Source organism: Maylandia zebra, linkage group LG18 (genome assembly GCF_041146795.1).
Source record: "Maylandia zebra isolate NMK-2024a linkage group LG18, Mzebra_GT3a, whole genome shotgun sequence".
Lineage (NCBI taxonomy): Eukaryota > Metazoa > Chordata > Actinopteri > Cichliformes > Cichlidae > Maylandia > Maylandia zebra.
This window is the reverse complement of record NC_135184.1, coordinates 11,394,551-11,421,512: the sequence shown is the minus strand read 5'-3', so window position 1 is coordinate 11,421,512 and position 26,962 is coordinate 11,394,551. Positions and strand designations below refer to the sequence as shown.

Here is a 26,962-nt window from a genome sequence, read left to right as displayed (position 1 = left end):
ATTAACTTCTTTTTATTATTTTTCTTGTGTTGCACTCCAGCCCCCCCCCCCCCCAGGCCGGTGTGTAACAGAGATATACCAGTTGTTGGATTTAGAGTGTCCCTTTCCCCGCACAAATAAACCAGTATATCCCCTTTGCATAAATTGCAAAGGGGATATACTAAGATTTGTGGCAGACAAGTTGAGTAAGAAGCCATGTCATTAGTGCTGTGACTGTTAGTTTATTTGGAACGGCCAGAATTACTAACAGTTTTAAGCACAATGCCAGAGCTTTGTGGTTCACTTCTACAGGAGCATTTTACTGACCTTATTAATCATCTGAAATATAAAGAACAAAGCACCAAATATTTCTGGCAGAATGAATGAATGCACCTCCATTACTGTTATCTATAAGCCAGTTGTTGATCAGGATTCCATCATGGTCCTGTCAGGGATGAGGGGGCGGGAGGATGATGGACAGAACTAGCACACCTAAATGTATAGTGAGGGTGCACTGGGAACCTGTGGCAACTTCCACCTCTGCCAGAGCTTCAACTGCATTCCAAGGGAGGTCCGAGAAATTTAGTCCAAGTGGACCATGTTCTGCACCTCCATCGATGAGACTGTTGCAAGGAGCTGTGGCTGCAAGGTTGTTGGTGCCTGTTGTGGCCAAAAATACAGAACCAGTTGCTAAAGACCAGAGGGAGTTGTCAGGAATCTTATCAGGCTTGGTTAGCCTGTGGGACTCAAGAGGCAGCTGACAGGTAAAGGCAGGGCAAGCACAATGTTGCTCTGGCAGTGGGTGAAGCATAAACACAGGTGTGGGAAGAGACCATGGAACAGGAATTTTGGTCAGCCTGAAAGTGGTTCTACCGAACTGTCAGACAACTTATGAGGGGGAAGAAGTATTCCACACACACTGTCTACAGCTGCGGTGGAACGCTGCTGACCTTGACTGAGGATACAGTAAGACGGTGGAACACTTTGAGGATCTCCTCAGTCCCATACTGAAACGTTCTATCATGGAAGCAAAGCAGAGCATGAGAAGGAAGGGGGATTACTCTCCCATCACTGGTTGCAAAGTCACTAATGTGGTTAAACAACTACACAGTGGCAGGGCCCCTAGGATGGATCAGATTTGCCTTGAGTTCCTGAAAGTTCTTAATCTTGTAGGGCTGTCCTGACTGACATGTCTCTGCAAAGTTGCATTGAGGTCTGGAGCACTGGCAGACTGGGGTGGTGGGGTGGTGGTGGTTTCCTTGTTTAAAAAGATTTAGGAGGAACAAAGCAGTTTTTAAGAGGAACAATGAAGTTTTTAAGAGGAGCAATGGAACACTGGACCAGCTCTTTATCCTCTCAAGGATATTCAAGGGTGCATGGGAGTTTGCCCAGCCAGTCTACATGTGTTTTGTGGACTTGGAGAAGGCATTCGACTGTGTCCCTCGGGGTGTCCTGTGGGAGGTGCTACTGGAGTATGGGGTGTCTGGCCCATTGCTACGGGCCATTCGATCCCTATACAACCGTTGCAAGAGCTTGGTTCGCATTGCCGGCAATAAGTCGGATTCGTTCCCGGTGGGTGATGGGCTCCGCCAGGGCTGCCCTTTGTCACCGATTCTGTTCATAATTTTTATGGACAGGATTTCTAGGCCGGAGGCAGCTGACGGGTATCGACAGGCCAAGCGGAATGCGGCTCGGGCAGTGGCTGAAGCAAAAACTCGGGTGTGGGATGAGTTCGGAGAGGCCATGGAAAAAGACTTTCGGACTGCCTCGAAGAGATTCTGGCAAACCGTCAGGCGTCTCAGGAGGGGAAAGCGGTGCTCTACCTGCACTGTGTATAGTGCTGGCGGAGCGCTGCTGACGTCGACTGAGAAAATTGTCAGGCGGTGGAAGGAATACTTCGAGGACCTCGTTAATCCCACTGACACGTCTTCCGAGGAGGAAGCAGAGTCTGGGGATGAGGGGAACGACCCGCCAATTTCTGGGGGTGAGGTCACTGAGGCAGTTAAACAACTCCTTGGTGGCAGAGCCCCTGGTGTTGATGAGGTCCGCCCCGAGTTCCTGAAGGCTCTGGACGTTGTAGGGTTGTCCTGGTTGACACGCCTCTGCAATGTTGCATGGAGATCAGGGGCAGTACCTGTGGACTGGCAGACCGGGGTGGTGGTCCCCATCTTTAAGAAGGGGGACCGGAGGGTGTGTTCCAACTACAGGGGGATCACATTCCTCAGCCTCCCTGGGAAAGTCTATGCCAGGGTGCTGGAAAGGAGAGTTCGTCCGCTAGTCGAACCTCGGATACAGGAGGAACAATGCGGTTTTCGTCCTGGTCGCGGAACACTGGACCAGCTCTTTATCCTCTCGAGGATACTTGAGGGTGCATGGGAGTTTGCCCAACCAGTCTACATGTGTTTTGTGGACTTGCAGAAGGCATTCGACCGTGTCCCTCGGAGTGTCCTGTGGGAGGTGTTGCGGGAGTATGGGGTGTCTGGCCCATTGCTACGGGCCATTCGATCCCTATACAACCGTTGCAAGAGCTTGGTTCGCATTGCCGGCAATAAGTCGGACTCGTTCCCGGTGGGTGATTGGCTCCGCCAGGGCTGCCCTTTGTCTCTGGTTCTGTTCATAATTTTTATGGACAGGATTTCTAGGCGCAGCCAACTGGCGGAGGGCTTTCGCTTTGGTGGCCTCAGAATCTCATCTCTGATTTTTGCAGATGATGTGGTTCTGTTGGCTTCATCGGGTGAAGGCCTCCAGCTCGCACTGGAACGGTTCGCAGCCGAGTGTGAAGCAGCGGGAATGAGGATCAGCACCTCCAAATCTGAGGCCATGGTTTCTCAGCTGGAAAAGGGTGGAGTGCCCACTCCGGGTCGGGGATGAGTTCCTGCCCCAAGTGGAGGAGTTCAAGTATCTCGGGGTCTTGTTCACGAGTGATGGGAGAAGGGAGCCGGAGATCGACAGACGGATTGGGGCTGCAGCTGCAGTAATGCAGACGCTGCACCGGTCCGTCGTGGTGAAGAGGGAGCTGAGTGTAAAAGCGAAGCTCTCAATTTACCGATCTATGTCCCTACCCTCACCTATGGCCACGAGCTGTGGATAGTGACCGAAAGAACGAGATCGCGGATACAAGCGGCGGAAATGAGCTTCCTCCGAAGGGTGGCTGGCCTCTCCCTTAGAGATAGGGTGAGAAGTTCAGCCATCCGGGAGGGGCTCAGAGTAGAGCCGCTGCTGCTCCACATTGAAAGGAGCCAGCCGAGGTGGTTCGGGCATCTGACAAGGATGCCCCCTGGGCGCCTCCTGGGTGAGGTGTTCCGGGCATGTCCCACCGGGAGGAGGCCCCGGGGCAGACCCAGGACACGCTGGAGAGATTATATCTCTCGGCTGACCTGGGAATGCCTTGGTGTTCCCCCGGATAAGCTGGAGGAGGTGGCTGGGGAGAGGGAGGTCTGGGCCTCTTTGCATAGGCTGCTGCCCCCGCGACCCGGCCTCGGATAAAGTGGATGAAGATGGATGGATGGATTTCTAGGCGGAGCCAAGTGGCAGAGGGCTTTCACTTCAGTGGCCTCAGAATCTCATCTCTGCTTTTCGCGGATGATGTGGTTCTGTTGGCTTCATCGGGTGAAGGCCTCCAGCTCGCACTGGAGTGGTTCGCAGCCGAGTGTGAAGCAGCGGGAATGAGGATTAGCACTTCCAAATCTGAGGCCATGGTTCTCAGCTGGAAAACGGTGGAGTGCCCACTCCGGGTTGGGGATGAGTTCCCGCCACAAGTGGAGGACTTCAAGTATCTCGGGGTCTTGTTCGCGAGTGATGGGAGAAGGGAGCTGCAGATTGACAGATGGATTGGTGTGGCGGCTGCAGTGATACGGACGCTGCACCGGTCCGTCGTGGTGAAGAGGGAGCTGAGTGTAAAAGCGAAGCTCTCAATTTACCAATCTATGTCCCTACCCTCACCTATGGCCACGAGCTGTGGATAGTGACCGAAAGAACGAGATCGCGGATACAAGCGGCGGAAATGAGCTTCCTCCGAAGGGTGGCTGGCCTCTCCCTTAGAGATAGGGTGAGAAGTTCAGCCATCCGGGAGGGGCTCAGAGTAGAGCTGCTGTTCCTCCACATTGAAAGGAGCCAGCTGAGGTGGTTCGAGTATCTGACAAGGATGCCTCCTGGGCGCCTCCTGGGTTGGTGTTCCGGGCATGTCCCACTGGGAGGAGGCCCCGGGGCAGACCCAGGACACGCTGGAGAGATTATATCTCTCGGCTGGCCTGGGAATGCCTTGGTGTTCCCCCGGATAAGCTGGAGGAGGTGGCTGGGGAGAGGGAGGTCTGGGCTTCTCTGCTTTGGCTGCTGCCCCCGCGACCCGGCCCCGGATAAAGCGGATGAAGATGGATGGATGGATGGATGGATGGGTGGCATCATAATGCCATAGTTGATGCCAATAAGATGGTTCCCATAATGAAACTAGCCTAGACTTTAAATTAAAGTCATCTGATCTTATCTTAAACTTATCTACAACAAGGTATAAGACCTGTTGTTGCAAATTCAATGCCAGGCCTGGAATGGGCCTAAAAAAAGTGGCCCTGGTATTGTTGATCCAGGTGACAAACCATGATTGTTGATCCAGGTGACAAACCGTGATTATTTAAAAACCAAACAAACAAACGGACAAAAAAAAGACAAAAATTATATTGACCCATCAGCCCAGATTACCAGTCCAACACTGGTTCATGCATTATCACCGTGGTATTTAAATCAGTTTTCTACTTAGAAAATAGGATGTTCTTATCACCTTATCTAAATAATTAGAACAATCTGACACTTAATTTAGGCACACCAGTAGAAACAACACATACTTGGTGAAAGACATTTTCTCATTGTTCCACTTTCTGAAGACAGTTCCCAGTTTGGGAACTATTCATTCTGATGATATTTCTACATCATTCGGAATGAAGCTGCTGAAAGAGAAGAGATCGTGTCTGAGACTGATTGATGTATCCCCTTTTTTAGGGTTTAACATTGTCTATGCTATTGTACTCAATGGATATAACCCCCCCCCCCAATAATTATGAAATGTGAGTGAAGTACTGCAGCTCATCCCACCCACAAGGGAAAGGAAAAATAAAAATGTATCATTACTTTATCTTAGGACCACCATTATCATGAGATGTATTTATTTAAAACATTGTGACTAAATATTATGAGTGGGTAATGACTATTTATTACAAAAGAACATATTCTGTGTGTAGAGTACATTACACTTTAAGTTGCAAGTATTCAGATGACGTGTGAAGTGTATTTACATGTCAATCTATTATGTAAATATAAACAAAATATTATGTCAAAAATGACAAAGAACATTTTCAGTTTTTAAAATAAGCTTTATTTGAATTTTAAAGATTCATTTGAAGTCATATTTCCGGGATTTACAGCTTAGAGTTTGCATGGATAGCGATGAAGGGGTCCTCATCTTTGCCACTGATCGAGAAGGTGGCACGGCCATCACTACCAACACTGACCTGCTTCCCAGTGCATCTGCTTCCTTCCTTCTGACCAGAAATGACATCACAGTAGGTGCCACCAGGCAAGCCTGTGTTCAGGGTGACATTCAGGTCCCTGAAAGCGAAAATAAAGTCGTAAGAGTGCCATAATTAAACTTCATTGCCTTCTTGTATTTATTCTGCTTTCAAGACAAAAAAATAAAATAAAGCAATATAATACCACCTGGGCAAAGGAAGGCATTACATATCTGGTAAAAAAAAAAAAAAAAGAAAGAAAAGAAAACATAAATAAAAAGGGATGCAGTTCATTTTTCTCATTCTCTGTTGAGAGAGTTTTACTGACTCAGCAGTCCAATCTGCTACCAAAATAATACAGTGCTGGTGTGGAGTAACAGCAAAAGTGTACTTTAAAGACATTTCATTTCCAGATGTCTTTTGTGGATAATATGATAATTCTATAGATCCTATAATAATAATTATATAATAACTAAAATTATATAATAATACTTATTATTAATATTATTATTATTATTATTATTGTAGTAGTAGTGTAGTAGTTGTTGTAGTAGTTTTTATTTATTTTTATATATAATTAATAGTGCTCTTTATGAAACAGAGTTCCCTTTCTAATAAAATAAATAAAGGCTTGAAAAACTACAGACATTTTTGAACTAAGCTTTTTTAAATTACACACACACAAACAAAGAGAACATAATCCTTACCAGTTCTCATTGTTAAAAACGATGAAACCACGGTTACCACGCCCAAAGGCAACCTGGTTGCCCTGGTTGTCCCACCAGTTGGAGTGAGGCTGTCCATTGACCACATTACGGAAAGTGACCATGTTACTAAATAGGAGAAAGGACAAATTACAATCATAATACATGATATCTACAGTTTTGATGGTCTAGCTGACAAAGCAGAACAATGTGAATTTGCATAAGGTCAGTGTGCTTTCTCCTGATTTCTGTGGACTTACGTGATCTGACGCCATCTATGCTCACAAACCCATCCATTCCCACAGGTCTGGTCAGAGTTGATAGTAACAGGCTTGGTTGACCCATCACCATTGCTGGGGGGTCCAATCCAGTCATTCTTATCCTATTATACAAGCATTAATGAACGCATTCAACAAAAAAGCATCTAATACACACTAGATATTGCATTATACTTGTGAACATACTTGTCCGTTTACAATGTTGCGGTCCCACCGATAGCTAGACATGACCCTGGTTACACCGTAAGGGTGGGCAAGCATGTAAGCAACAGCCATCTTGTAGAGCCTGGGGTCCCAGAATGTAAGGATGGATGCACCGCCAGCACCATGGCCTCTTTGGTTATCATGGTTGTCAGTGAAGACGAGAGCATTCCCGTTAGCCATGAAACCCCATCCTTCTCCCCAGTTCCTAAACACAGCAAAGAAAAAAAGAAATGTATTTTATTATATATATATTTTTAAATTATAGCTGATCATTACAAAGTCTTTGTTCAGACCAGTACTTAAGATAGAGTTTGCACTGGTTACTCTAACTACACTCCTGTAAAATTCTCATTCTCAAAAAGTCAACATATGATGGATGTGAAATTGACTTTGACAACCAATTTGTCGGACCCTGCACCTTTATAGTAGTTTTTATCTGTTTGTTTTTCCTTTACAAAGAGTATTGTTAACAATGACATATCTCTGTTATATCTTTAAAGAAATCTTTTATATTAAATTGTGTAATATTTTCCTTAGATATACCAGTAGAAACAACACATACTTAGTGTAGGAAAGCTTCTGGTTGTTCCACTTTCTGAAGACCTCTCCCAGTTTGGCACCATATTTAAACTCAGTCACTCTTCCAAGGCCGACGTACTCATTAGCTGTAATGGCCTCACCTCCCAGATCAATAACCTAGAGTGAAAAGCGCGAAATTCATACCCCAGGAAGCTGATTCAGTTCAAAATGTATATCATCCATAATCTGTAAATTAGAAAGGGTTTAAATAAATAAAATCACTTTGCTTCTCTTTCTTTCTGTCATTACCCTAATCTTCATTTTGTATACCATTATGTGCTTTTGTTTTCTTGCCAAATAGTAGTTACTTTAATGTTCTCCTTGAATGTTTGTATTTGTAAATGCTTCTCTTCCATCCTGTTTGATGGCTGCTCTAGATACAGTTTGTCCAGAAAAACTGACCTCCTGATAGATGAAAGGTCTGGCGCCACCGGGGAACCACTGGGTGTTAAGGTTGTTCAGACGACCATAGACAGCACTCAGATCACCAGGCCACATGTGCTTGCAGGCATCCACTCTGAATCCAGCCACACCCATGTTAATCAGCTTGTTCATGAACTCGGCCACTTTGCCCCTAACATAGTCTTTCTCCAGGGCAAGATCCAGCAGACCCACCAGACGGCAGTCACGTACCTACAGCAGTTCATATTTATTCAGATTGTGGAGCTAAGAAGCAAGACATTGTACACTGTGCTGGAATTGATATGTTTCTACTATAGTATTCTCAATTAGAACGTTTAGCGAAATCAATGTAGTCATTCTAAAAGAAAGATGAGAAGGTAGAGACAAATGTCTCTTCTCTAACTAAAGATGACTTTTTTTTCCAACTTTGCCTGTTTTGAAAATTTAGTTCAAATTAGGAAATTCAATGAACAACAAGGAATATGCTCTGGTTGTGTTTAGCATCTGAAAGTATAGACTATATTATTAGAATATTTGGTAATAGAAAAATCAAGTATAAAATATATGCTTTAAAATTTCGCAATTTATTTGATCTTAATAAGATTTGCTATTTCAAAACAGCATGTTTAATAAACTAAAGCTTCAGTCTTCCTGGTGTTGTTTACTCCCTTTTTCTAAAAAAAAAACCAAAAAGTCAGTAATGACTAAAATTAAAATGCTATCATAACCGTATGTGTATTTTAAGGCTTATCTTACAAATACATTTTTAAAAATGTATCATTTTTTTCATGCTATTGTTTTCCTTGGTCTTGTCATGTGAAAAGTCAGACAACAGGGATATTATTTGCTGTTTATATAATTACATAGACAACAAAAAATTTGGATCCCCTACAATGGTCAGGTCCTACTCGTTTATATAATTATTATTATTTTTGTAAGGTGATTGCCAAGCAATGTGATGGCATCATAATAATCATAAATTATTATATTCATGTTTTTATTGACACAATTAAGATGCTAAATTGTTCATTTTAGCCTGTTAAAGGTAACTGCTAGACAACATAATTACGTCTAAAAAATTGTCTAAAAAATTAAATTAAAGAAATTAAAGAAAATTTCAAGAGTTTAAGATGTATCAGTGTATATAATTTACTTCCTCCTCTCCTGATTCTGTAGGTAGACTTTGCCAACAGTCAAAAAAGGAATTTGGTGTAAAACAGCCAGAAAGGTCAAAATAATAGAAATCAGTATGAAGAGCTTAAGTCAATGTTTAAATGAGTAAACTTTTAAAATAAAGTTTGACTTGTCTGTGTGACATTTCTTACCTGATATATATCACCATAGTTCTCAATTTCACCACTCCCAGTCTTGCATTTATTGTCATTGAAGTCCAAGTTAGAATACGGGACACTGGGGAAGTCTTCTTTGCCAGCATCAAACCAGCTTCCACATGAAGAGTGGGTTCCTGCTCCGCCACCAGATCCACACATGTGGTTGATAACAGCATCCACATAGATGTTAACCTGTTAGTTAACATAACTAGGTCAGTTTTATTCATTTTCTTTGCATGGTCATTTCAAATCATGCTAATTCGTTAAATTGTTGATCTTCATGAATTTATTCTAGCCCACCAGGTACTGTGTCTATAATGTTGTTCTAAAATTCTCATAAAAGGAATCTGGTATTAACTTGTTGTCAAATGACGTCTGTCAAATGAAGAAGTCTGAAATACCTAACATTAAATGTCAACTGTAATTTAGTTTACCCCAACATTGTTGCAGCGGGAGATCATGTCTTTCAGTTCTGCCTCACTGCCAGATCTTGAGCAGAGTTTGTAGCTGATTGGCTGGTATCTCTGCCACCAGGGCCTGAAGGGATTGTTCACCAGAATGTGTTCATTTGGAGGAGAGATCTGAGGAGCGCAAAGGAGAAAAAAAAACAACAAGTGTTGTTGTTATTTGGCGCTACAGTCAGGACTTCCTTGCAAAAAAAAAAAATTCTCAGTGCTAGTGAGTCAAAACATTAGTAAAAGATAGTTTAGACGTCATTCTAATGAGAAAGTAAAAAGCATAGTTTGATAATATTGATAATAGTTTTGATAATAATAGCAAAAATAAACACACACAGACACATAACACACACGTGTCTGTGTATGAAACAGGAAAAGAAAGGATTGTCCAATGTGTCCCTTAATGCTCAGCTATACAGACCTGAACTCCGCCAAAGCCTTTGGGACCCAAGAAGCGTTCACACTCTTGAGCAATGTCAGTCCAACGCCATTCAAACAGGTGGACGATGGCAGTCCTTCCATTCTTAAATTGGGGGTTGTGCTGGGCAAGGCCAAGCCCGAACAGAGCCACCAAGACAAACAACTTCATGCTTTTGATCGATGAGAAAACCAAAAGCAGTCACACTCTGCCGCAGTGTTTTCAAAGTATTTATACTCACTTTTTCCTCTGCTGAACCAGTGAGAGAATGGCATATATCATTGGGTGTGGAAACCAAACAGGTGCATTTTTATCACACTTTCTTGCTTTTGTAAAACAAGCAAAAAGGGGGAAAATCCTTGAGGCAAGATTAGAAAGGCAAACATAAGGTACATAATATCCAACCATCCACCCATTTTTTTCCACTTATCTAAGTCAGGGTCAGAGGAGGTGCTGGAGCCTGTAGAGTGGGGGGCAGAGTATGTCATGAACATGTCACAAGTCTGTCACAGACAGACAAACATTAATGATCACATTCACATATGGTCATTTTAGAACTGCCAGTTAACCTACCCCCATCGTCATATTATGACATTGCTCAGCACGAACTTAATCATGCCTCAAAAGAAACACTTTTTTCTTTGCTTTATCTTGTGTTGTTATTGTTTTTATTTTGGTTTTCTTGTTCATGTATGTGTGTGTGTGTATGTGTGTGTCTTGTGATAGCAGTCATTTGTGGGAAAGTGAATCACTCTGAGCACTATTTACTCTGGGGTTTAAAAGTGGAAAAGTAAACAGGGATAATAGCGCCACTGTCCTTGAAAATTCGATAGATATGTTTAGCTGTGTTCAGCAGGAAAAATAGCAGACTGTGTTTTGCTCACATCCCCTTTTAAAAGGAATGAAAATGTATGAATTTTACTATGAAAATTAGAAGAGTACTTTGCTTTTCTCAAAAAATTAAGAAAAATATAATATTTAAAGATGAATATTACTCAGTAGTTGTGATGTTTTATCAAAAAATACTTTGATGCCATCTGTAAAACAGTCAGATTAAATGTAGATGAGGTAAGGTAGCAGTACCATTTTTAAGTAGATACTTCAAACATTTATGCATATATACGCTATTGTAAAACTTAGTGCAAAAATAGTTTTTGGTTATTTTTTTTTAGTATTTGTTCACCCAGTTCAGTAACCATGCTGCATACGGAAATCGAATTTTACTTACAAATCTGGAATCTTGGGATGAAGCAAAAAAAAAAGCACAGAAAGGGTTTTTTGGTAATAAAATACTATGACTGTCCTTGACAGTTTGATATTGTTAGTATTTAGCAGGAAAATTAATGTGGAGTCACGTTTGAGATCAAGCAAATAAAAAGCAGTGTGTGTGTGTGTGTGTGTGTGTGTGTGTGTGTGTGTGTGTGTGTGTGTGTGTGTGCGTGCGTGCGTGTGCGTGTGTGTGTGTGTTGATTTCCAAATGTGACTAACGTGCACTTCAAATATAGCCACAGCATTATAGCCCATTAAAGATTTTTTTTAACCACTTATTCTAGCTCAAGTGATTTTGTGAGATTTATCTTGCATTTGCTAAAATATGGTGACAAAGAAATTGTATTTTTAAAACTTCGATTTTTCTTCACTCAGGTCAATAACCAGATGTCATATCCACAAATTTAATTTTGGTTTTCAATCTGGAATCTCTTTCGGGATCAAGCAAATAAAAAGCGCAGAAAGGTGTGTGGAAAGGTGAATGGAAAATGCAGATTGGTAGAATTGCCTAGATATACAGTAAGTTTTCCACAGTAACAAAGTGTTTTACAAACTCAACAGTCTTATCTGAAGGAGTTACCAATAGAGTGTGGTTTCTTTGGGAGTAACAGCAAAACTGCAGTTTGTGGCATTTGCAGATGTCTTTTTTGCATTATATAGTAGCAATAATAATAAAATACAGTTAATAGTGCTCTTTGTGAAACAGTTTTCACTTTCTGAGTAATGAAAAACTAAATGCTTAAAAATATAGATGTTTTTCTTTTTACACTTTTTCATAATTGTAGAATAAGTTTGATTTGGAAATTGTTTGTCTTTTTGGTAGATTATCTGCATATCAACTATATTTTGATATATTCTCAAACAGTCTTCTTCTAAGACATTTAAGCAATTGCTTTATTTAGATGGGTGAAATTATTTTTATTGTAAAGCAGTAAAATATTCGGAAGCAGTCAGACACAAAGTCCTTAGAGAAGAAAATCCTTATCAGTCATCAATGTTAAAAATTATAAAACCACCTTTTCCTCATCCAAAGGTTGCTCTGGTTGTTCCATCAGTTGGAATGAGGCTGTCCATTAACTACATTACATAAAATGTTAGACAGGGGGATAGGACAAATTGCAAACATAACACATGATATCTGTAGCTTTAATAATTCAGCTGACACATGAAGAACTCTGATTTTAATTTGGATAAAATCAGCATGTTTTCTCTTGATTTCTGAGGACAGCATCTATGCTCATGAAAATCATTTTAAAAAATCGTTAAAATCATTAAATGGCAGCTGTAATTTAGTTTACCCCAACGTTTTTACATCAGGTGATCACGTCTTTCAGTTCTGTCTCACTGCCAGAGCCTGAGCAGAGCTTGTAGCTGATTGGCTGGTATCTCTGCCACCAGGGCCTGGAGGGATTGTTCACCAGAATGTGTTCATTTGGAGGAGAGATCTGAGGAGCACACAGGGAAAAATAAATACTGATTCTACTATTAGGGGGAAATCAAGTTAGTTTACAGAATTTACTATAAAAAGTGCTTTGGGCTTTTCGTTTTAAAAGTTTGGAAATGGTAACCTTGGCTATGTGACTTAACATTGTCCTTAAGGTATAAGTTTTTACTTAAAGACAAAGAATGTTTTTAAAGACTTTTAAATACTTTTTCTCTTGTGACAGTCAGCATTTTTTTAAATAGAAGTCAGTATTAGTGAGTCAAAACATTAGTAAAAGTGAAAAGAGTTAGTATACTTATAGTTAAACATAATTTCTTAGAATACTGAATGAGCAGTGTGATTAGATTTACATATTAAGTAAGTCCTGTAAATGTCATGCCAGAGGCAACACTGCCAGCATCTCCAATGGTAGGTTGCATTTTATTTTCTTATTTATATATACTTAGACACTGACGATGCAAATATTATTTAAATCTGCGAACAACAAATTAAAAATTACTATAAAATCACTTGACTCACCTTTTTCTACCCATCCTTGAGTCATCACACTGGGCTTCTCTGAGAAGTCAGAAATTTAGCAAGCATAACCTTTATCCATTAAAATGTATTTTATGTATAAACAATAAATATATTTTAGCATTAACAATAGCCAGCATACTGATGGATTAACTATTAGAGAAACAATTAACAGACACAAACACATAACATACACATTTATGTGTGTGACAAAGGAAATGAATTTTTAAAAGCTTCTTTTTCAGTCGCTTCAATATGCCATATACACAAATTAAATTTTGATTACCAATCTGGAATCTCTTTCTGGATCAAGAAAGTAAAAAGCCCAGATAGGTATAGGTTGTATTTGTGTGTGTGTGTGTGTGTGTGTGTTGTGGCAGATATTTGTGGGAAACAAATCACACTGTGCACTATTTACTTTGAGTTTAAAACGTGGAAAAGTAAACATCTGAGTAATAGCTTCACTGTCCTTGACAATTTAGTAAACTTATTTAGCTGTGTTCAAATAGCAGGTTGCATTATGTTCACATCTTTTTTTTATATAAAATCTAACTGTATGGATTAAAATAGAAGAGTGTCTTATATTTCTCACACACAAAAAATATATAATATTAAAGAGGAATTTTGTGACCGTACTTTAAAGGTGCAGCTTGGAACTTAAGTCTCTGTATCCACAATATAAATTATTATTTTCAATAGTTTTCATGTTTTATCAGAAAACACTTTCATGCCATCTGTAAAATAGTCACATTAGACAAAGATGAGGCATGTCAGCCCTGACATGAAGATGGAGGCTTGAATGGAGCATGAGTGATGTGTGGGGGAGAGGTGGTTTGCAGGAAGGCAACTGCATGGAAGAATGACAGATGTGCAGTGAGATTTAAAGTATGCCAGGTGAAGGCTGATTGGCCTGAAGAAGGCCAATGATTGGACTAGACCCATGATGTCACAATCAGCTTGACAGCATGGGAAAGTGGAAGTGATGCCAACACTTGGGAAGTAGACAGATGAGTGACTACAGATCTCCCTTATTAACCTTACACATAAGCTTATGCACAGGAAGTTACATGGTGTGTAATAGTGTCACTTTCGCTAAAATGTGATAGAGTTATTTAGTTGTGTCTAGCAGGAAAATAGCAGGTTGTAATTTTCTCACAACCCAGTGTCTGAATTTATGTGTGATAATTAGCACAGTGGCCGTGTTTCCAGCTTCCTAACTATAAATTTAAAATATTGTTGTATGTAAACTTTTTCGTTTCTCGCAAAGAAAAAATGAAAAAATTTAAATGTAAACCGCGAATAAATGGTGATCACACTTTAAGGGTTCAGACTAATAGCACTGTCAATAGTACTAACAATACTTTCATCCCTGAGGCAATATAGGCTACTAAAAATCTCAGATGAGTTTGGACTCGTGGACTCGACTTTGTCGGGCCACAGTAAAGTTATGGATAGAGTGCTGAATCTCCTTGATCAAATAATATGAGCAGGTCAAAAATTATGAAAAAAAAAAAATATATATATATATATATATATATAAAAATAATCTTCATTTGAATTTTAAAGATTTATTTGAAGAAATAATGGATTTACAGCTTAGAATCAGCATGAATAGCGATGAGGGGGTCCTCATCTTTGCTGCTTATCCAGAAGTGGGCACGGCCATCACTGCCTTCAGTGACCTGCTTCCCAGTGCATCTGCTTCCTTCCTTCTGACCAGAAATGATGTCACAGTAGGTGCCACCAGCCATGCCTGTGTTCAGGATGACATCCAGATCCCTGAGATGAAAAATAAAGATCAACCACATGTTAAAGCCACAACACTGCCACAATTAAACTGCAATCCCATCTTATTTTTAATTCTGTTTGCTACAAACGTAAAGCATTAAAATAACATGTTGGCAAACAAAGGCAATACTTATTTGGCAAGAAAAATAAAAAGAGAGAGAGATACAGTTATTAGCTCTATTTTGATATGTGCCTGCTTCTAAGATATTTAAGCAACTGCTTTATTTAGATTGGTGAAGTTATTTTTATTGTAAAACAATATTGTATTCGGCAGCAAACACACACAAACAAGGAGAACATAACCCTTACCAGTCCTCATTGTTAAAAACAATGAAACCACGATTACCACATTACGGAAAATGACCATGTTATTAAATAGAAGATAGGACAAATTACAGTCATAAAACGTGCTGTTCACAGTTTGTATGATCCAGATGACAAAGCAGAACTTTATGATTTTAATTTGGATAAGGTCAGTGTGCTTTACAAAACATGGGTTTGTATTTATGGAAGGGGGTGTTACGGCCCTAGCAGGACCTACTCCTGAAGTTGCATGTGTGGGCGTGTCCTATCGTCTCTCCTGCTACCTTTTTCTTTTGAACAGCTGACTCCCATCAGCATTTAAAGGTATTTACGGCCAGAGAAGGATGAGCTCTGGTGCCACAGAGCCATGTTGGAGGTTGCAGCTAGTGAGCTGTGTGTGTGTGTGTGTGTGTGTGTGTGTGTGTGTGTGTGTGTGTGTGTGTGTGTGTGTGTGTGTTTGGTGGTTTCAGGTAGTGAGCTGTATTTTGTGATTGTTTGCTCCTCGGTAGAGAGGAATTTGTTTGGTTACTAATCTCTTTTTGACGTACTTTTCAGTTTACTGACCAATGCTTGAGTTTTGTTTTGTTTCTTTAAATGATGATGGTAGCTTGTCCGTCTCTTTATTTGAGTTATTAATAGAAGCTTTAATAAAACTCTGTAATTTAACCATTTTGCCTCTCTGTCTCCTTTATCTGACCCAGACACTTTTTGTTATTTTCCCTAATCGCCTGGACCGTTTTGAGGGGAACGTAACAATGACATATTGTACACATCATATACAATACTTGATTTACGCACACTAGTAGAAATAACACATACTTAGTGTAGGAAATCTTCTCGTTGTTCCACTTTCTGAAGACAGTTCCCAGTTTGGCAACATATTTACACTCAGTCACTCTTCCAAGGCCGACGTACTCATTAGCTGTAATGGGCTCACCCATCAATAACCTAGAATGAAAAGATCAAAATTCCTACCATAAAAAGCTGATTCACTACTACATTCGTACCATCCAGTGGCTGTAAACTAGGAAGGTTTTAAATAAATCAAATCACTTTCCTGTTTGATGCTGTAGTGTATATATGCTGTTGAATTTCATGTGTTTCAGAAAGAAATAACATGATGCTAAAGTATGTCTAGGTGACATCTGTTACTGAAACTTTCTTTACTGTTTTGTTTGTTGCATACCTTAATCTTCAATATGGTAAATGCGAAATGGCCTGTATTTGTATAGCGCTTTACTAGTCCCTAAGGACCCCAAAGCGCTTTACACATCCAGTCATCCACCCATTCACACACTGGTGATGGCAGCTACATTGTAGCCACAGCCACCCTGGGGCGCACTGACAGAGGCGAGGTTGCCGGACACTGGCGCCACCGGGCCCTCTGACCACCGCCAGTAGGCAACGGGTGAAGTGTCTTGCCTAAGGACACAAAGATCGAGACTGTTCAAGTCGGGGCTCGAACCGGCAACCTTCCGATTACAAGGTGAACTCCCAACTCTTGAGCCACGATCGCCCCAATATTTTATACTATTATGTACTTTTGTTTGGCTTTGTTGCTTTAATGTTCACATATTCTCCCTGAATGTTTGAAAGCCTACCTCCTGATAGATGAAAGGTCTGGCGCCACCGGGAACCACTGGGTGTTAAGGTTGTTCAGACGACCATAGACAGCACTCAGATCACCAGGCCACATGTGTTTGCAGGCATCCACTCTGAATCCAGCCACACCCATGTTAATCAGCTTATTCATGTTCTTGGCCACTTTGCCCCTAACATAGTCTTTCTCCAGGGCAAGATCCAGCAGACGGCAGCAGACCCACGTACCTGCACATATAATACAGGTTGAGATATTATCCATAGAATTTTTACTTTGTTTTTGTTAAAGTTTCAAAAAAAAAAAAATTAGACATTGCTGAAAAGTTTAACCACCAGAGACACATATCTGGAGTCACTCTAAATGGATATATTTCCAAGAAAAATGAAAACAATAAATGTTGAAGGAAATATCTGTTATCCAGCTAAAAATACATTCCTTTACTTCCCCATGTTTAGAAAGATTGTAGAAACTATAGACTATGCAATACCGTAGTATTAGAGGGATAGAACAGTTATGGTAAAACATTTTACATAAATGTAAAATATTTTAGTACCTACAAAAAATGAAGATTTCTCATATTTAAAGAGGAATTCCTCAGGTACCACAAGGTTAAGTCCTGGACCCTAAACTGTTACTTTGTCATTTTTATTTATTTATCTATTTGATTACACAAATTCATGGTTCATTGGTCATGAATTCATTGGTGATGAATTTTGACAAAATGATAGTCAAGGATTTGTAATATTTGGTAACAGAGAAAAGATAAAGTCAAAAATCTTGATTAGTGATGTACTAGAGTATATTAAAGTTTATGGGCTATTGCAGTGTTGCATGAAACTAAAGATATCTCACTGCCTACTTTGTGGTAGCATAATGAAACGCATACACAACGCACAATAATCCAGTTTATGTGATTCCAAAGTGTGGGCTAAGGCCCCCTGGTGGGCCATTAAGATACTACAGGAACAGTAATAGAAATTCAGTTTGAAATTACTCACTCCCAGTCAAACGTTTGGACACACCTTCTCATTTAATGGATTTTCTTTATTTTTACTACTTTCTACATTGTAGATACTGAGGAAAACAAATTTATGAAGCAATGTATATGGAATTATGTAGCAAAGAAAAAAACTGATAAATAACTCCAAATATGTCTTATATTTTAGATTCCTGCAAGTAGACACCCTTTGCTTTGTTGATAGCACTGCAAACCCATCTCTCAATGAGCTTCATGATGTAGTCACCTGAAATGGTTTTCACTTCACATGTGTGCCTTGTCAGGGTTCATTTGTGCAATTTCTTGTCTTTTTAATGGAGTTGGGACCAGTTGTGTTGTGCAGAAATCAGGTTGATACACAGCTGACAACCCTATTTGACAATTGTTAGAATTCATACTATGGCAAGATGCCAATCAGCAAAGTAAAGAGAAATGACAGTCCACCATTACTTTAAGAACTGCCAGAACATCCTGCAGTGGCATGCCATCCCATCCGGTTTGCATTTAGTTGGACCATCATTTATTTTTCAACAGGACAATGACCCCAAACACGCCTCCAGGTTGTGTAAGGGCTATTTGACTCAGAAGGAATTTGATGGAGGCTGGGTTACTCCGGGTAGAGTGCCCACTCCGGGTCAGGAATGAGACCCTGCCCCAAGTGGAGGAGTTTAAGTATCTCGGGGTCTTGTTCACTCAATATAAAGATTGATGGCTCCGGCTATGAATTTCAGACAGATCAGGCCTTAACTTAACAAAAAAGTTATCAATAGTTCTTGTCATCTTTTCTCATTACCCACAGCTACATCCACTTCTGTTGGGCCTAGGCTACTCACTAGGGCTGGGTATCATCGCTGATTTCTATAATCCATTCGATTCGGATTCACAGGGTCCTGATTCGATTCGATTCAGTTTTGCCTCAGACAGTCAGAAATGTTATAATTCTGATCATTTATCATGTACTGATACATGTGAGACTTCATTTTCATTTTCATTTTCCTGGCCTGGCTTTTTATAGCAGATAACCTTAAAAATATTCTCCAATATAAAGTTTAAATTTCTTCAGTATTGAATAGCAGAAATTAGGCCTGTCCGAGGTCATTTAACCTCCTAAGACCCGAACTCTTCCACGGCATGCATTTTTAATTTCTCTTTGATATTTGGTCACATTGGGACCCGATGAATGTAAAAACAAAGAATTACCAGATTTTTTTTAACCTTATTTTTGTTTCTAAGAAAAATGAGAGCCACATATGAGGATATTTGTTTACAATTTTGATAGAACAGTAGCAGTATAATGTCCTCGTAAGTGGATATCAGGCCCTTCTACAGCAAAATTGAGTATTTTAGTCTAAATAACCCAAAATGTGATGTCCATATATGTGGACGCCAGGTCCTAGGAGGTTAAGTAAAAAAAAAAAAGAAAAAGAAAAAAGACAACGGGCGATAGCGCTGCAAACAACGGTAGACTGGTGGGTAATAAGCAAATGAATAATGCAGAAACAGAGATGTCAGACAGGAAACTGTTCTTGAAGTACACACACACACACACACACACACACACACAGAGCAGTGCATGAAGTGTGATTTTTATCGTGGTGGAAGCAAAACAGCAAAAGTAAGGGAATTCCTGAGGACATTTATCAAATGTGAAGCGTAGTTTGCTCCTTCTTTTGCTGCTGGTTCAGTGAATTTTGGTTGGAGAGAGACAAGAGCTGCTCAGAATCTAGGGCAAAAAAGACGTTAACACAGCGTGGAATTTATGTACATGGGAGATTGTTGGTCATATCAACAGGTTATATTGATTATACTGTTGAGGGACTTAACACGAAACTTTGTAAAGTTTGAAGTGATAACCCTGGGCATGTCACTTAATCTGAGGTCCATGTGCGAGCTACAAAGTTGTGTTTAAAGATACAAATTGTTATTATTATTTTATTTTTTCATGTGATAATGCATATGTTTTAAGACAAAATATGTCAATAGCAACAAGCAAGCCAAACATAAAAAAAGTGACTGAAAGCAAACTAAGAAAATGAAATTGTTTGTAGTGTGATGTGGGATTTGAAACTGTAGCCTTTCAAGTTATTCCCATGAATCATGTCACATTGCCAACATTATATACTTGTTATATATATGTTTTATTGTTTTATCTTAAAGCATTGTCAGCATATATTGCCTGCATTATTCTCCTTAGCAGAAGCTACATAAGACATTCAGCTAAACATACCTGAACACCACCAAAGCCTTTAGGACCCAAGAAACGATGCAAGCAATGTCAACCCAACGCTATTCAAACAGGTGGACAATGGATGTCCTTCCATACTTAAAGAGAGGGTTGTGTTGGGCAAGGAGAAGCCCAAACAGAGCCACTAGCATGAACAACTTCATGCTCTCAATCAATGAGAAAACAAAAGACAGGCACACTCTGCCAGTTTGGTGTACAATATTTATATGTAGTTTTTCTTCTGACAGGTCAATGAGAGACTGACATGTATCAGTGTGGAAACCAAACAGGTGCACTTTAATCACAGTTTTGTGCTTTTTCTTTTTATCAAACAAGCAAAACGGAGGAAAAGAATTCTTGAGACATGGTAGAAACACAGAAACATAAGGTTCACATCATTTCTTAATCATAAAAACACACTCAAATGTGCCATAATGATTGCAATGTGTTGCAATAAATTCAAATTTATTTGCAATACAGTAAAAACATAAGACTTGTGTGGTGTTCAAGCCTGTTGCAGCCATTTTCAGTGTTTATCAAAATAATAATTGTAATGTTTGTCATTGTTTCAACCTCAGATTCCTTGCTTTTGAGTCATTTTCTAGGTGCAACATATGAATTTATATAACACTTTTACTGTTTGGGTCCACTCATGCTTAACAAAAGTACTGACCTTCTGTGTCACTTTACTCTGTCTTTGACCAGATTTAACTCTGTGTGTGTCTGAGAGGTAGTGAGGGGGAATGAAGTTCAGTTTAGAGTCTTTAGCAGCAAGCAGGGGAGAACTATGGATGTCAAAAAAATGTGAAATTGATTGGCCTTCTTGCCCAAGGAATGAGGCGCTCTGCATGGCTGTTTTATGGCACAGTTATTCCCGTGCAGGACTTCACCATCAATCTCCAGAACCACAAACTTTGCTTGGTTCTTTTTAGGAACACCGTCTGCAGGTTTCCCAGTATAAACCTGAATGTTCCAGGCAGAACTTGTCCTGGGATCACATGTTGCCCATATCTTTATGCTATATTTAGACTGCTTGCTTGGGATATACTATCTGAACGGACAGAATCTCTTAAGGCAACTAGGTGCTCATCCATTGATCACTGCCAATTTGGCTTGTTGGCAATGGCATTGTCTTGTATTACAGTTGTTAAAGCGAATCACCTGTAACAACATTAACATTTCTGGAGTGAAACGATGGCCCACAAAATCAGCTGACCAGACTGCATCCCATGAACTGATTTGGTAAATCCATTTCTGGAACTGTACACACCACTTAAATCAAAAGACTCATATATGCTTTGATGTCTTTCTCAGTTAGCTCCTTCCAATTGTCTTTGTAAGTCTCCCCTCCAAGTGGGTCAAGTTTACCACTATGGTTTTGATTGACTCAGTCAACAACAGTTCAAAGCAGGATTTGATGTCATCAGTCCAGGACAGGGAACATTTTGTAGGCCCCATGATCATCCTGATAATAGTTTCAGCTGAAAGCCTACCTAGATTCTCAGGTGGGTATAGGTTTCCATGCTTTGACTAGAATTCAAGAGCAGCCTCAGATTGGCTCTTCATCACTGGATTCCTCTTCATCAGTCATATCTTGGTCTGGATTATTTTCTATGCCATCTTGAGCTGAAACAATGTTGCAGCTGTCTGTGAGAACTGCCAACACATACATATATACTAACATCAACTGATTTAAGGTTAAAGTATCATAGAAGGAAGAGAATCATCATCAAAAACACACTTTTTGTACACATTTGCACATCTAGTGACTGTATTAGATTCAGCTGCAGAAGAGAGCAGTGAGTGTGTATCCATAAAGTTTAGCCCCTAAATCCAAATAAAATGTGTGTACCTATTACACAGCAGGTGCTTTTCATTAAAAAAAAAAGGAAGTTAGGCATTATTGTGTGTTAAAGCTTTTGTAAATAAGGCATGCTTCTCTTTTCCTCATCGCACCTGCTTACTGTCTGGCCCAGCTCCTGGCCTTTCTGCCCCCACCTGCAGAGAGTGTGTCAAACAGACATCTGAGTTTCGTTCTGGGTCACTCCTCCCGATGAGACTGTGGGTCACAGGCATGTAAAAATGAAAAGGCCCTGGCATGTGTGTGGTGTAAACGCACCCTAATAACTCATTTTGCTGACACATAAGGACTTGAGTATGAAGATCAAATTTTTCAGTGCATATTTTAGTTCTCATACTGTGATGACCTTTGTTTGTGTTTTTCTGGTATTAGCCAAAACTGCAGTAATTGCAGAGAAATTGAATGGATTTGTTATACTATTAATCTTATTGAGCTGCACCTCTGTGAATCATTAAATATAAAATATAGGAATGTCTTTATATGTGTGGTGAGGTAAAGCTGTTTGTTTCTAGCCAAAGTAAGAGCTCTTTGTTTCTCTTAATTAATTAATTTAATACCTTTCAAATTAGTTTGTTTATTGATTTATTTATTTTCAGCTGTTGGGGTCAAAATTAAAACCAGCCACTTGAGGGCAGTAAAAAGAAAAATGTCACACAACAGTTTGAAAACAGATGTATGACCAGATGAAACACCAGTCTTAACCAGCTCCTGGGTTTGACTGTTTAGTTTCTAATTTTTAAAATATTTTCACAGGCTTGACTGTCCCCTTGTATGTCTCTTGTTTAGTATTGTAGCTCTTTAGCTTCAGCTTTAGTCTTCAGGTTCGATAAAAACATGGGTTTACTGTGCCAGTAATCTTCATCCTTTTGTTGTTGGATATGTTATCATAAAAATAACAATTAAAGCCACATTTTCTTTGAATTACTACCATGTGGTTGTACCTTATACTCAGAGGGAGGAGATTTCAGAGGGCCGGTTAAGGCCCAAAGTCACTCACATTTTCCCGTGAGCCCCCAAAATTCCATCAAGACCAAAATACTTTTCCTGTATAGACAACACAGGACATACCTCTGGAGAGGATGAAGGGTTTGGTGGACAAAGCTTTCTTTCAGTGCTCAAGCTGAGAAACCAGGTGAAGGGAGAGAAGTTGGTCATTTGATTCCCACCCTTGGTTTTGTCATGGGAAAGTGGAAGAAATGAACGGTGTTGCCAAGACTTAGACAAAGAAAGAGGGAGGGAATGGTGTCAACAGGTTACGTGAGAAAGGGAAAAAGAGAGCGATAAGTGAAAGGTAGTTGCGTGGTCTTGAAATCAACGATAAATGAACAAAGAAAGAGGAGTGAGAGTGTATGAGACAGTGAAGGGGCTGCCGCTGCGGTTCGGGGCAAATGAGGAAAAATGCAGAGGGGGTGAGTGGAAAAAGAGAAGGGAAGCTTAAAGCACAAAAAAGTTGAGGAAAGGGTAAGATGTATTTGCCTCATCTTCTTACACTTCAAGTTTCTCTTTTAGCTAGACAGCTCAGTTTAACAGCCATGGCGTTGGTAAATGCATACCACATAGCTTATTGGTTGAAATAGTCCACTCCACTGATTCAAATAATTCTGCGAAATTACATTTAAAACAAAACTTGTGGGCAGCATTCGATGATGTTAGAAGCATAAAAAACTCCACCATGCTGGATGAAGAGGTGTCAGATGACATTTTAACCACATTTATGGCACAGTAATCTGATTCAAGATTCAAGATTCAAAGCGTTTATTGCCATGTGTACAAGTATTTCTCTGTACAATGAAATTCTTTCTCTGATGTCCACACGCAGATGCTGGTTAATATGTTGTTACATCCCCACGAGGAGTGTGTGTGGGGACTGGTAACAAATAGGTCCAGAACGGAATGAAAGGAAAACAGAGACAGAGGTATTTAGTAAATAAAATAGTTTTTATTATAGATAATCTTAACATAAAGAGCCAGCAACGGCGTTTTTCCAATAACACTAGAAAAAGAAAAAACAACAAAGAACACAACAACCAAACAAAAAACTCCACACCACGAGGAGGCACTTCCAGGGGCCCACAGGTCCACCCTGTCACTAGCAGCAGCTAGCTTTACTGCTGCTGAGTCCCACAAGCCCACACTACTCACATGAAGCAGCTCCCCACTGCTTCCACAACTCCACACCATAGGACCTCTTCCGACATCTAGGACATAATATGTAGACACCAGAGAAAACCACCCTCTCTCATCCAGTTCATCCTTAGCTTATATGACCTCAGAGAAGTTATTGCTGACTGGGCCCAGGTGGTAAATGAGGCCAATGAACAGCATTGTGTCCCCTGTGTCCTGGGGAGAGAGAAGAGTGAGAGAGAGACACAGGGGTGGAGCAAGGGAGGAGGAGGTGGAGAGAGACCACACCCCCACAAGGGAATTTCAAGAAGAGGCCCTAGCCTCTTCAAGAAGAGGCCCTAACATATGTACCAATAGATAAGTATTCTGATGGAAAGCATCTACGGGCCATGCCTTACTGAACATGGTTTCTTAATTATCCACCAATGCCTTCATGTGTTACAACAAGCGTTTCTGCTCTGACAAGATATATGTCACCGCATTGTCCCGCATTATCGCTTAAATTTTTTCAGTAAATGAAATGTAGGTGTCCTCAACTAGAAGTGCACATTCCATTAAGGAAAAAGCCCTATAAATTAAAAAATCCCCATGTTCTTCCAATGGAAACTTTCAGTCTAGTATCCTTTTTTCCCCATGATGATATGTTGTGCAGATGTTGAGAAAATCTCTTTCCATCAAAGAATAACAGCAGCGACGGAAGTCCCCCAGGAGAGATTCACGTACTAAAACTTGCTAAAATGCACAGACACCCAAACACGTCAGCACCTTAATGTGAGTGTGCATACAAGCACAAAATGTATTTCTTTATGTTTCAGAACATTGTGCCAACATAACATAAGATTTCAAGGTTGAACTAATGATTCTTTTAAAGCATTCTTTCGCCATTGTTGTGGAAAAAAACAACGGGGACAATGCTTCAGACCAAATTTTACAAATTTACCAGAGAGTTCATCAAATTGAAACAGTGAGGAGTGACTGACTTTTTAGCAATTTCAGCCACATGTTGGGTCTTACATTTCCCATAACAACCACCAGCATCCTGTCTTCAGATTCTCCCTGCCCCCTGCCTGTATGTTCATGTCCTTTAAATACAACACCTCCAATGTGTCTCCATGCTGCCAGTTAACTCTTACATAACTGTATTAGAGTTTCAGTTAATATATAATATACATTTTATATTAGAGAGGAAATGTTATTTTACTCTAGATGCACAAAGGACAAACTGTTTTCACACAGTGAGTAGTGCTCTTCTTCATATATAATTAATTAACACTTATTTGTTTTATGCATAGATTAGGAAGATTGGTTAAACGCAGCAATCATGGTGAAGTGAGTTCAGATCTCACGTATGCCATGGTTTTGCATTTATCCCTCCACCTTTGTCCAATGTGGCCAAACTGACTCCTTTAAAACTTCAAAAAAATCGCATATATGAGACAGCTATTCATGAAAAGCTTCTCAGTGGTATGCTATGCAATGCATGCCTTTAAGTGAATTTTAATAGAACTTAATCTTCTCGAGCTGCCGGTAACTGGAAAGTTCACCATAAAAATTACAGATGGAGTCAATTTTAGGATCCTCTTTTCCAGTAGTCAGCGGGAAATCAGAGCTTTGCTTTCATGCTCATAAGCTGAGCAACAGTTTTACTGAGAAGAAAATTCCTGAGCTTCCCTTTAGTCACTTTGTTGAAATGTTTGTAGTTTACCCTCAATAGACATTTGTTACCTTTTATACTACAATAACAGGGAATTTAGGTGTGCAAACTTTCAGTTCCATGGTTTTTGGGAAACACTTGAATGCTCGTTTGCCTTCATTTCTGTGATTTTTATTTTTTTCGTCTGGTATTTAATGACATCTTAAGAAATGCAATACAACACTGTGATGAAACAAGGTTTTTGATTTTATGAACAATTTATCAGGGAAAGATACAGAGAGTATTTTATATGAATTTACCCTTAAGATACATCAGTATTGGTAAAACTCCAGGAATTCTAAGAGCTGCAGGAATCCCTTTGAGTGTTTTCCACTCTTGGCTAACGTTCAAGCTTTTCCATGATGTCACTGCAGGCTTCAAGATATAGAGAGGATCCTTTGTTTTCTAAAGATCTGCTCTCCTAAAGCAAGAAGAGAAAAATATGTGAGGAGGCTTAGTGGGGGAGTAGAAAAGGCAAGCATCTATCAAAGAACATAGTATCACACTTTCATTTTTTTTTCTTTTTTTATCTGACCTGTGCTGAATAAATCCTCAAATATCTCTTCGTTCTTTCACTGTTGGTTATCTGTTTATTTGTTTTTTGCCAGTTTAATTTTATCAGACAGCAGAATTGATTTAAATTAGGTTGAGAGCAAAGTGGCACTGCTGTGATATTTGCAAACATTTAGGTGAATGGAAATAAAAGGTGCTGGCAACTAGGAAGCACCTCTAAATGCTCACCACGTGATGAACACCTTTGCAACAATGTGTGGGACAGATGTCCATCTGTGGCACGGGACGTGGATTAGAGCACTGCAATGATCTTTTTTAAACACTTCAATCCTTTCCCTCAAGAAAAAATAGTAACAAGTCTTAAAAGGAAAAGATGCTGTGCTGTAGGTCTCAGGCACATATTTACAGAGGAATAATCACAGGCTGTGTTGCTGGCATGAAGCTGGCTGTAAATCTCAACCCGATCTAATGCTAATGAGGTTTTGTATAAAGACACTGAGCACCGGTTATTTGTTATGTACAGCCTTTAATTGTTTTCAGTTGTAAACTTTGGATCCGGGTTTACAAGATCTGTCCAAGTTCCTGTCTTCACCTGGCTGCTTTTGTACACACTGCCATAACAGTAGCAAAGTATTACCTCTGTGCAAGCACTGGCATAGATAGACTGACTGTGGAGTGGGAGATTGCAGGTAGATGGTGTGGGTCTGATGTTTCACAAAGGTATCGCTTTCAAACATCACACAGGAACAGAGAGACAGATAGCTAGCATTTTCATTATT

At 40.0% G+C, this 26,962-nt stretch overlaps 1 protein-coding gene across 1 annotated transcript; it reads right to left on the bottom strand.

Moving 5' to 3' along the window:
* Positions 1-5,321: 5,321 nt before the first annotated feature.
* On the bottom strand, positions 5,322-10,062 carry amy2a (amylase alpha 2A). Its single transcript, XM_024806169.2, has 9 exons — positions 9,855-10,062; positions 9,410-9,556; positions 8,970-9,167; positions 7,645-7,875; positions 7,226-7,359; positions 6,646-6,868; positions 6,442-6,563; positions 6,185-6,310; positions 5,322-5,577 (listed from the first exon to the last, which is right to left on the bottom strand). Exons 1-9 carry the CDS (start codon positions 10,020-10,022, stop codon positions 5,388-5,390), a joined length of 1,539 nt encoding a protein of 512 aa, XP_024661937.2. The 5' UTR covers positions 10,023-10,062; the 3' UTR covers positions 5,322-5,387.
* Between the last annotated feature and the right edge of the window lie 16,900 nt (positions 10,063-26,962).

Bases quoted from the DNA above. Each gene is read 5' to 3' on its own strand.
- amy2a (XM_024806169.2), bottom strand. From the start codon at position 10,022: ATGAAGTTGTTTGTCTTGGTGGCTCTGTTCGGGCTTGGCCTTGCCCAG. The intron at 9,168-9,409 runs GTAAACTAAATT...GTTAACTAACAG, and splicing joins CCCGCTGCAACAATGTTGGG to GTTAACATCTATGTGGATGC. The intron at 5,578-6,184 runs GTAAGGATTATG...TTTCGCTTTCAG, and splicing joins GTTTTTAACAATGAGAACTG to GGACCTGAATGTCACCCTGA.